This window comes from Phaethon aethereus (genome assembly GCF_964289735.1).
Source record: "Phaethon aethereus genome assembly, chromosome: 10".
NCBI lineage: Eukaryota > Metazoa > Chordata > Aves > Phaethontiformes > Phaethontidae > Phaethon > Phaethon aethereus.
In genome coordinates, this window is record NC_138586.1 from 16,019,760 (window position 1) to 16,031,347 (window position 11,588).

General features: G+C 46.5%; 1 protein-coding gene across 1 annotated transcript in view; it reads right to left on the bottom strand.

The window, feature by feature from the left end:
• The window catches only part of GPC3 (glypican 3), a 152,506-nt gene that overhangs the window by 134,189 nt on the left and 6,729 nt on the right, over positions 1-11,588 (bottom strand). The window contains exon 2 of the mRNA XM_082004242.1: positions 9,079-9,240. Within this exon, the coding sequence (XP_081860368.1) occupies positions 9,079-9,240 (162 nt within the window). The remainder of the gene's footprint in view (positions 1-9,078; positions 9,241-11,588) is intronic.

Consider the following 11,588-nt stretch of genomic DNA (forward strand, 5'->3'; position numbering starts at 1 on the left):
CCATGCCCTACCCAGCATGCCTGTGGGCAATGCCTCCCCATGCCCCTCAAAAGCAGGGGAGCACCATCCCCTTTCACAGCAGAAAAGCAGTGGCAGAGCTGGCAGGGGACAATATCCCGGCAGCCAAAGAAAGGCCCACTGGAATCCAGGAATCCTTCCACACACTCTGAATTGGGGACCATCAAGCCCAGACACCAAGCTCAATGTTTAAAAACTGCTGAAGCAGCATGTAGGCAGTTATAAAAAGCCCCCTATTAACCTCCAAGCCTCATTTCACCGATGAGGGGAAGGGCGTCAGCAGTATTTAATTGCAGGGGAAAAACAAAGAGAGGCAGGACACAGGGAAGGGATCTCAACCACACGCAATTCCCCACGGCTGCACCCTTCAAGCCATGAAGGCCCCAAAAGCATGGACCATGGGTCTGGGGACATCTCCCACCGCACACACATCAATCCTCCACGGCTGTGCCAAGGAGTTGCTGCTCGCTCCCAGAGCCCTGCAAAAGGCACGATGCAGGCTCTGCCTGCAGCAGCCCGTCTATGGATGCCCAGCATGGGGACCCCAGAGAGGCCCTCTCCACATGGAAACACAGACTGGAGCACAAGAGGCCACTGGTCTGGGTATGTACTGCAGAGCTCAAATGGGGATGCAAGGAAGCAGCAGTGGAAGCCAACAAGCTCCCTCCTGCAAGGAGGCACCCCCAGGAGGCATGCCAAGCTCTCCATCAGCTGCTAGCAAGGGCTGTGCAAAGCTGTCCGAGATGCGCTGGGATTTTGGCAGATGATAGGAAACCCGACCACTCTGGTGCAGACTGAAGCAGAGGAGAGGGAGCTGTTCCCAGGCAAGAGGGCTCAGCCAGGCATGAGGAGCACCGACAGGCTCCTCCTGGGAGCATCCCCACCCAGCACACCCAGAGCCTGGCAAGCTGCATGCCGAGGCCATGCTGGCATTTAAACTCCAGGCAGCAAGAGGAAGAAACAAAAGCAAAACCAAACATCTTTCAAAATCTCCCTTCCTGGTAGTGTGCACTGTCATGCAATACTTCCAAACCCATGGTTTATGCGGCTCAGGAGGGCAGTTTCACGCCCTAACTCCTGCATGATGGATTTTACAATTTGTTAAAGAAACTCATCAATCCTCAGCAGTCATTTTTAATGCCCAGAGCCTCCAGAAACTCCTGCATTTTGCTGATCCCCCAATTTCAAATCATTTGAAACTGCTGCTACTATTACAGCTCTGCTCCTAAAGCTAAGCATTATAGCACACTCCAGACTTCCAGCTTCGTATGCTACTGTAATAAACAGATTAACTGTGATTTATGAACAATAAGTTCTGGTTATTTGAAAGGAAACATTACCTCCCTAGACCAATTCTGACAACCGGAGATCTCTCATTATGCAGACAGCTCTTTCCACCTACCTGTAATCATCCGTTTAGAACATCGTTATCAACCTGGGAAACATATCGCCATAGTTTTCCACTACAAACTTTGTGCATCCAAAGCATTTCGCAGGAACCACTGCCAAAGGCAGAATATTGGCCTGAATTGACCCAGCGAGACAATTCCTATTTTAAATACACATTAATTAAAAAAATAAAACAACAACAACAACAAACCTAGAAGCTTTCAGAGAGGACAACTGCCACTGTGGAGATAGGTGCATCAGAGACTTTGGTTAGCAAAAGACTAATTAGGCACAGGAATTATAAGATGATACAGAGATTATTTGTAGTGCTTATTTACTTGCAAAGTCTAATTAGAGTTTTACTATTCTCTTCTCTTTGTGACGCCCATCTACAAGAAAGGCCTGAAGGAGGATCCTGGGAACTGTCAGGCCTGTCAGCCTGACCTCCATACCGGGGAAGATCATGGAGCGGTTCGTCTTGAGAGTGGTCACAGGGCATGTGCAGGACAACCAAGGGATCAGGCCCAGCCAGCATGGGTTCATGAAAGGCAGGTCCTGCTTGACCAACCTGATCTCCTATGACCAGGTGACCTGCCTAGTGGTTGAGGGAAAGGCTGTGGATGTTGTCTACCTGGACTTTAGTAAAGCCTTTGACAGCATCTCCCACAGCATTCTCCTGCAGAAACTGGAGGCTTGTGGCTTGGACGGGTTTACTCTTCGCTGAGTGAGGAACTGGCTGGATGGCCGAGCCCAGAGAGTTGTGGTGAACGGCGTTAAATCCGGCTGATGGCTGGTCACAAGCGGTGTTCCCCAGGGCTCAGTTCTGGGGCTGGTCTTATTCAATATCTTTATCAATGATCTGGATGAGGGGATCGAGTGCTCCCTCAGTAAGTTTGCAGATGACACCAAGTTGGGTGGGAGTGTTGAGGGAGGGTAGGAGGGCTCTGCAGAGGGATCTGGACAGGCTGGATCGATGGGCAGAGGTCAACTGTATGAGGTTTAATAAGGCCAAGTGCCGGGTCCTGCACTTCAGCCACAACAACCCCATGCAACACTACAGGCTTGGGGAGGAGTGGCTGGAGAGCTGCCCGGCGGAAGGGGACCTGGGGGTGCTGGTTGACAGCCGGCTGAACATGAGCCGGCAGTGTGCCCAGGTGGCCAAGAAGGCCAACAACATCCTGGCCTGTATCAGCAATAGTGTGGCCAGCAGGAGTAGGGAAGTGATCGTGCCCCTGTACTCGGCACTGGTGAGGCCGCACCTCGAATCCTGTGTTCAGTTTTGGGCCCCTCACTACAAGAAGGACATTGAGGTGCTGGAGCGTGTCCAGAGAAGGGCAGCAAAGCTGGTGAGGGGTCTGGAGCACAAGTCTTATGAGGAGCGGCTGAGGGAACTGGGGTTGTTCAGTCTGGAGAAGAGGAGGCTGAGGGGAGACCTTATCGCTCTCTACAACTACCTGAAAGGGGGTTGTGGCAACGAGGGTGTTGGCCTCTTCTCCCAAGTAACCAGCGATAGGACAAGAGGAAATGGCCTCAAGTTATGCCAGGGTCTAGATTGGATATTAGGAAAAAATTCTTCACCGAGAGAGTGGTCAAGCATTGGAACAGGCTGCCCAGGGAGGTGGTAGAGTCGCCATCTCTGGAAGTGTTCAAAAAACGTGTGGATGTGGTGCTTCAGGACATGGTTTAGGGATCATGGTGGCACTGGATTAGTGGTTGGACTTGATGATCTTGAAGGTCCTTTCCAACCTTAGTGATTCTGTGATTCCAAAAATGAATTCATTCTTTGAATCCACTCTAAAATGTCAGCTTAATGTTTTACAGGCCCACAAGCAAGAGTTCACATTTTCACATGCACTTTTCACAAGCCATCTGCAGCTATTAAGCTGACCACCCCACTCAAATCACATTAGACTACTGAAAAGGTTTTTTGGGGGGTTTTTTGGTTGTGGGTTTTTTTTTGTTTTGGGGGCAGGGTGGTGGTTTACATTTATTCAGTTAACCATAATCACTTTCCTGTTGCACAGAAGAGCTGTGCAAGAAGCCTGGCCAATGGTCCAAGCCTGCGCACTGATAGACATCCGAACCCATTCACACACTGTGACTGTGGCCCCGCCGGGCCCCAGGGCACAGCTCCCCTCTACAGGGACAGTTCAACTCCGAGACCTCCTGCCTCTCAGCACCTGTCACCTCCACTGCTTTACACATCAAAAAATAATAATTAACTAGAGACTTCTCCCACTTGCTTCGTATCACTGCCTCTTTCCCTGTAAGCAACAGCAGTCTGCAGCACAGCCAAAGCTGAAGTCCCTCAGGAAGCACGGTGCTAAAGCCTGTCCACCAAGGCTCTTCCTACTGCCAACATCTGAAAGACTCTCCCATTGTCAGACTTAATTGGCTTAAAGACGCTACAGTATTAAATTACTCCAAACGATAAGACACAAGCTCTGCTGGGCAGTGCTGGTATCAGTGGACCCTTCTCAGCAATTAAGGTGCAATAGCTCCCACCACGCAGCCCACCTCTTCTCACCTAACTGATGCCGTGTGTATCTTGGATTTACCCGTGCATGTCATAATTAGTAAAGATAAAGGTTTTTATATACTTAAACCACTTTAATAGAACAAAAGAAATCTCAACTCCCTCACCTTGACTCTAAAGTAGTAACAGTGGCTCGTGAAAAATGAAAAGCCTTGAAGGATTCGGAATAAGAAACTTGGAGAGACAATCGCTGATCTTTTATCTTCCAGACTTCAAGCAGAATCAAGTTCTTCAAAGAAAACCCAATAAAGCCCAGACATTTTCATCATAACAAAATAAATAATTCAGTCATACGTTAGAGGACTCCGACATCAGGATCGGCTATTTGATATATTTGTGGCTTAGGTGCCTCTAAACTGATTAAAGATAACCTGATAGAAGCTTGCAATGTCAAAACCACCTTCATTCGTGACAGATATGAATGGATAGTGTAAATAACTATAAATAACCAAAATGGCTGCATTTATGCCTAATGGAGGATTTACAGCCTTCAGAGCCGCCTGGTAGGACTAAGAGTTACAGCTCTGCCTTTATCCTACAGCAAGCACACGAGGGGAGATGAATCGATGTCCTCCGCACACCGTCTGCTCTGCCAGAACCACCGAGGGCTCAGCTCCAGAGGGGAGAAAAAAAGAGGATTCTCCCACCAATATGAGAATACCATACACATACAGGCAGGTTTATCCATATTGATTTAGCATGGTCTTCCTAGAAACTACTCTGAAACACACATCCAAGTGTGATCCTAAGGGTTCCCCTTAGGTATCCAACAGAGCTCCTTTTTTCTTCTAGCTGCCATTTGCAGCAGGTTAAATGCCATTGCCTTTGAGAGGGAAGAGGTCTTAATTTAAGCCTACAGACTTTCACCAAGGGGCATTCAACTGCAGCATCCTGGCTAATCTTCCAGTTCAGGTAATTGCACTCCTGCCTTCCCAGTATCCCCCTCATTCCCAGTGAAGTCCCAGCAGCTCTGCAGCCCACAGGAGCTATGTGGGAAACAGGTGGAAGCAAGCCCTGTGCCCATGCAAGGCGTGGGGCGGCTAGATTCAGGGTTAGAAACAGGCCTATGGTGTATCTCCAGCTTTAGGCCACTGCTACCCTGCTGGCTCCAGCAGCCTCACCATTGCTGCCAGGAGATCACAGAGCGACCACTGACGTGCTCTGACAGCCTGGAGTTTGCATCATGCAAAGAGAGTCTACTCCAGGATTGGACGAGCGTCACCAGCAGAGGCTGCAGAAGGACAATGCAAGATCCTGCTGATAGCTTATTTGAGCAATCACTTAAAATAATGAAAGCAACCTTCTCCACAGGCGCACTGCATTACTCCTGCAGAAGCAGCATCTAGTAGTCAGCTCTCCCATTCCTGTGCTTCACGCTTGCTGGAGAGGGAGATTACCAGCAAGTCCTACACAAAGCAATGGTTACAGATGCTCCTCTTCCCTTGGAGGGTCCTTCTGTGCTTTGTAGTGTTGCAGTCTTTCCCCTTTTTAAAAAGTACCTTTTCCCTTGGATAAAGAACTAGCATACCATGAGAGCTGCATCTGAGCAGCTGCTATAGCTTTAATTTTCTGTTATCCACAAAGCAACAAGTCAATATGCAGGACAAGAAATTAAGAGATCACTCAAAAGCAAACTCCCAAACTTAGTAAGCTGAAGGCATTGGATATGATGAACACACACACACAACCCAGCCCCAAGGAACAGAGCTCTTTAGTAGTGGAAGGAAGAAAAACAAGAACAACCATGGTATTTTCCTATTTGAGTTTACCTTTCACAAAGCTGAGATATTCACAGGTTCAGATTTAATATGTATTAAATCATAGGGTATTTTGTTGTTTTAATAGAAAAAAATTAGGTGGTGGCAGGGCCAGAAATCCCCCACCAAAAAGCCAAGATCTAAGGTCAAGAGAAAGAGGGGAAAAAGTGAACTGTAGGCAGGGCTCTCACCGTTTGCCACAGCATGTTAGTTGCATCAACTCACTAGTTAGTTGAGATGAGAACCCCAGAGCAATCCTAAGCATCACCTGCAAAAAGGCACATGAGCAAGTTTTGAAGCGATGTGGTTCAGCCTAGCTTCACGGTACGCAATGGAGCTGCCGTCAGCCAAGAATCTGAACCAGGGGGTGCACACTTGGGCAGATACCAGCACAGTTACACCACATGGAAGTGGAAAAAACATGCCCCCAAAGAAATCCTAGAGTAAGATTTAACTGCAGTCAAGGCAACTACAATCCATTTTAACACTGTCAAACACAGCAAGTTTCCAAAGGATTAAATCACTACTTAAATCATCTTCAGAATTTTAAAAAATGCCTGTAAGATAAGACCAGGAGCTAATTGTACCATTTAAATTTAGTGAAGGGAGGATTTTTTTCGTTGGGATTTTTCCTTAACTGCAATAAAGAAAAAGCCCAAGGGTCTAAAACTAATAATCTAATAAACTTTGCTAAGTGAACATTGTAACAGATAGTCCTGGATGAGATTTTCTGTAAATGCCAGACAATTTCCCTTGATCTTTATCAGCAGAGATGCTGCTCTAGCTTCAGCAGGAAGAAATTAAATTTGGTGCAAAATAATAACATCTGGGTGAGATTTTGTTTGTCAGACTAGCAGTCCCTTTAGATGCCAGGCTAAAAATGTTAAAATTAACTCTGAAGGGTTTCACTTTGTGTTTTTAATATGAGTGGTTAGGATATGTTTCCATACCAACATATTACTCCACTCTAGAGAGCAGTGCAATTACCCATCCTCAGCACAGGATCCCCAGCAGACGCTGGAGTCAGACCCAACGCAAGACGCATGGGAGAGCTTTCTCCCCTGCCAGAGCAAGCCTGTAAGAGCTGGCATTGCTGTGAGCTATCCCACTCCTATGGCCCCAATTGCTGAAGCCACAGGGCATCTGTCTCCGGTTTCAGACAGAGCCACCATGCGGCAGCAGGACCTGCAGAAGATGCTCGGGGACCACGGGGGCTCCAACGGTGGTTGCGAGTGCCTCGTCCCCGACTGCTCCAGCATTCCCCCTATAGCTGAACACAGCCTGTACAGCCCCAGGCACACCCCTGCTATGGGCATCCTACACTCCCCAGCTGTGCCAAGGCAGCTGCAAGTTTTCTGCAACCAGCTCTCCTCGCACATACCCTGGCAATGTGGGAAAAAGCAAACAGCACACTGGTGGGGTTTGATTTGAGACACTACACCCCAGCACCAGCTCCCATAGTGTCTTGAGACAGAAGCCTGTCCCCTACCAAGAGCAGTGCCAAGAAAAAAAGAAATCAGACCACCATATGTTGGCTCCAGGCACAATTTCTACAGCTGGAACAGCCTCTCACGCTGTAGCCATCAAAATACTCATAAACAAGCAGCAAAAGAGCCACCTATTAGAAAAAGTGTTGTTCTACAGACTTTGAGACTAAATTTAAAGATAACAGAAGTACACGATTTTCAAAGTCTAATAAATTGCCCTTCCCAGTCCAAAATAGATGAGCTAATTAAAGTGAGCTCCTCATTCCAGCTAGGAATTCCTCTTCTACAATGGGACTGAAAAAGATCTTTAAAATTAGTCATAATCTTTTTTTATAAGCAGAAGTGGTCAGAAATTCTTCAATTAAATGCTTTTCTTCCCCATCACCAAGAATGGCAATTCTGCATACCGAGGCTTTTCCGAGTAACATCAGCTCCAAAACCCCTGCATGAGGAAAGCGCTTTCATGACCAGGGTGTAAATCACGGTAAAATAAAAGAAGGAAAAAAGATTAAAAAAGCAGAGCAAGGGATTCAAGTCTCTCCAGAAGAGGCAGAAAGTTCAGAGCTAGAGCACCCAACTCTGCTATGCTATGCACAACTTGTAGTAACACACGGTATCATAAAATATATATATATAAAAACTCTAATGTTGCAATGTTTTTGTCAAATGGCAGGGGAGGAAGTAGACACTTTGTATTCCAGCCAGGTTATTCACCATTTCTGAAGCTAGTCCACATATCTAACGTCTAGGAAAACAATCTCTCATTAGTTTTACTCCATTCTGTTTAGCAGAATTGGAACTTAATGGTCACTGCATTAAGAAGCATTGGAAAAAAAAAATGTGCAGTTACCTCCTCAGCAATTTATTTGATCTTACGTTGAGAAAAACAGCACATTAGACTTCATCAGTCAGTTGTGGACCAGAACAGAGCTTTGCCATGATCCCACAGGCTTCAGCAGGCTCTGGGTCTTGCTGTTAGTGAGGCATGAACAAAAATAAATCAATTATTCTGCAAAAATATCAGCATAAAGGAAAAAATGCTTGATTGCTCATGCCTCCTTTTTAAAATATAGGCAAAAATGCCATTAATACATAATGATGGAACCTCAACAGGAGAGCACTTAAACAAGCAATCATTTCTCTGCACATTAACCATGGATGGAATGAGTTTTCCTTGCATAAAGGCCCTAAAAAAAAAAACATTGCAGATTTAAGTGACACAAACTGGTATGTATCCCCAGTAGAAAATATTTGTCAAAGGCCAGTTTTGCTAAAAAGACAATACATCACATTATCATTAGAAAAAGAAGAGAGCTGCCACCGTATAGCGTGGCATCAGGTTACCAAGCACTCAAATACCCCACGGTGAGCATAAGGGGTTGCACTTGTGAACAAGGCAGCCTCTACCCACCTTCAGGTGGACTAACCGACTTTGTTTTGCAGTGGATAGCAATAATCAATATACATGTTTTAGTCAGATGCTTACCAAGCATTACACTGGGTTTGCAAGCAGATTGCATTGCTGCAACATGGTTTTTGGGACTGGCAGAATCACAGAAGATGGTACCTGCATAGATGTTTTAATTCTTGGAGAACTGGGGGTTTAATTTAGTTTTAAATTTGCACTTGAAGAGTTTTAGTCTTTAAATTCACATCTGCTGTTTCAGTTACAGGAGTATTTAGGACAAGCCCTGCTTGTCCAGAGCAGCCATATACCAAACCAGGTGTATTATTTATCATAAATAAGCACATAGAATATATACCAACATATGAAAAGAGTGAACTGAAAGCTTCCAGCCACTGATTGCACTTCTGATTGCCAGGTGCTGAGGAAGAGAAGCAGAAGTGGCACCTCCTCCCACCGCATGCCTGGACCACCCCCTGCGCTCACCTTGGAAGACCGCAGCGTTCTGGATGACGAGGAACTTCAGCTCCATGCTGGCTGACTGCAGGAGCTGCTCCATGTTCAGGCGGGCTGTTGCCTGGTACTTCTCCTCCATCTTCCTTGAGCAGCATGTGGAGCCCTTCGGGATACATACTTGCAGATCCGACCCTGGAGTGAGACACAAGAAGGGCGGAAAACTTGCATTAGGAGGTGGAATTGCTGGGAGCGGAGGGGAAATCAACTCCATACACTGGTACCGCTGCAATTACTGTTTGGGCAAATTGATGACATTTCTGGAATTTGTCCTGAGCAAGAAACTCAGCTGAAGGAGAAGACCAATAAGGCAGAGGCAGGATTGCTGAGCAATAGCCCCTGAGAGCTTCTATGTTCACCTGCCAGCACGCCGCTTGCTTTAGCTCCCACGCACTCCATCCACTGATGCGCCGGTGCCGGGCAGAGCGGCACAGAGCATCGCCCCGCTGCCTCCCGCATGCCTACCAGCACATCGGTAAGGAGCCGCAGGCAGCCAGAAGAGATGGAGCAGGAGGTGGGAAAAGGAGCCAGGATTTGACGCTGTGGATTTACAATGAATAGAGCAACACATGTTTAGCAATACATGTTTAAATAGAGCAGCATGCAGGGTAAGCTTGTAATCTGAATAAAGACTTAAAACAAATAACACTGTTATTTGCCTGAGATCTCCATCCTTTTGTATCCACAGCAGTAACAGTAACAACAAAAATGCACAACAACAATGATTTACTATTTTTTTAGTGCAGACTTCTAAACTGTATACATCTCCTGAGTGCTCCCACCAATTTCACCATCCCATCCTTCCTCCACCGCAACGGTTAAGCCCAAGGTCCATCGCTTCACTGGTGTGAGTCCCACTGCAGAGGGCCAGGTCCTGAGGCATGCACGGAGCACTGCAAAAGGCAAGTGCCTTTTCAGTAGCAGACATGCCACTGCATGGGCAGCACCTCCACCCATCCACCAGAACGGTACACAAGCCAGAGGACAAAGGCAAGAAGAACATAGCTTGCTCTGGCATCTCAAGCTGTAACTCAAAGCACTGGTCAGTGATGCTAAACTCTGGTTTTTGGCATTCCCAAAGTGTTCCCAAAGCTCTTACTCCTGGAGGTAGTAGACAATTTTAGGAAAAGTGTTGTTAGCTGAAAAGTGATACATAAAATCTAGAAAAAGAAATATTAATCTTCTGGATTCAGACAGCAGGAGAAGATGGAACAGAAGAGCTGGAAATAGCAGCAACAAAAAGTCTCATTCTCTATCAACTTTCCGTAGCAAACCGTGGCCCCGCAAACACAAGCAGAGCAACAAGCTCATATCAAAGCAAATAGCCCTCATCATGCAAAACACATCTAATCTGACACTGCTATTAGATACTCAAACAGTGAGCAACAACTCCATTAAAAACAGCTAACCAGGGCCAGACAGCAACGAGAAGCTTCCACTTCAGCGTCTGCCACCCAGACTGCAGCACGCCCAGAGCAGGAGCAGCTCCCTGTTAGGCTCAGCACTGTCCAGAAGCAGGATTAGGAAGCAGTCCCCAAGCCAGCAACCAACAGCCCAGACAGGGTGAAGGCTCCACACACCCCTCAGCCCTCATTCTGCTTTCCTGTTTGCTATAGAGGTATTTTTTCCTCAATAAAAGCAAGTTTGGTAATTTATATCTTTGCTCTGGAAGGATTATGCATCCTTCCAGGTTCCACTCTGCTCTCCTCCTTAAAAGTCTTTTACCACATCCACTCTCACTAATTACTAGAAAGTGTCAAAAGTCACTTTTGTAAGTGTACTTTAGAAGAACAGGATTAATATTAATGTCAGTTCAATCGTGTACCTCCTGAAGAAGAGTCATGCACACCACCAAGGGAAAACCAGCTGTCAGGGCTCAGGAGCAGCAACAGCAGAATCCCTCCTCCCTCCAGCCCCATCCCTTCCCCTGGCACAGGAAAAACAACATGAAACACTTCATCTGCAACGTGCATTTCATGTGCAGAAAGGAGCTTTGGAAGTCCTGCCGTCGCTGCAGAATAACGCATGGCGAGGGGGAAGAAAGAGGCCCAGCCCAAGGCTGGGCCCACAACACCATCCCAGCTCCATCTCTACCTGCTGCCTCAGTTTCCCCTTCTTCAAAGCAGGGTATGCTTCACAAATTCCTTCATCAAGCCCTCTGACAAAGAGCCAGCACCACTGACATCTAAAGATCGAGTCTCAGCAGTTCATGAACTAAACCATTCCAGAGCAGCACAGCGACAGGTAATTCATGCAGAAAAAAAAATAACAGGGACCATAAAACCACGTAACAGCAAGACACTGCGTTAATGAGAGAAGTAGTTATATAACAGCAAGTTAAAGAGGTTTTTAAAAGTCAAATCCAAGTCAATTTACACTGCAAAAAGGCTTAGCATGGTCCCTTTAACACTGCAATACAGCCATAAATTTCTTGTTAATACAAAGCTTATTTCCTCCTACATTTATTATATTAGGACACATTT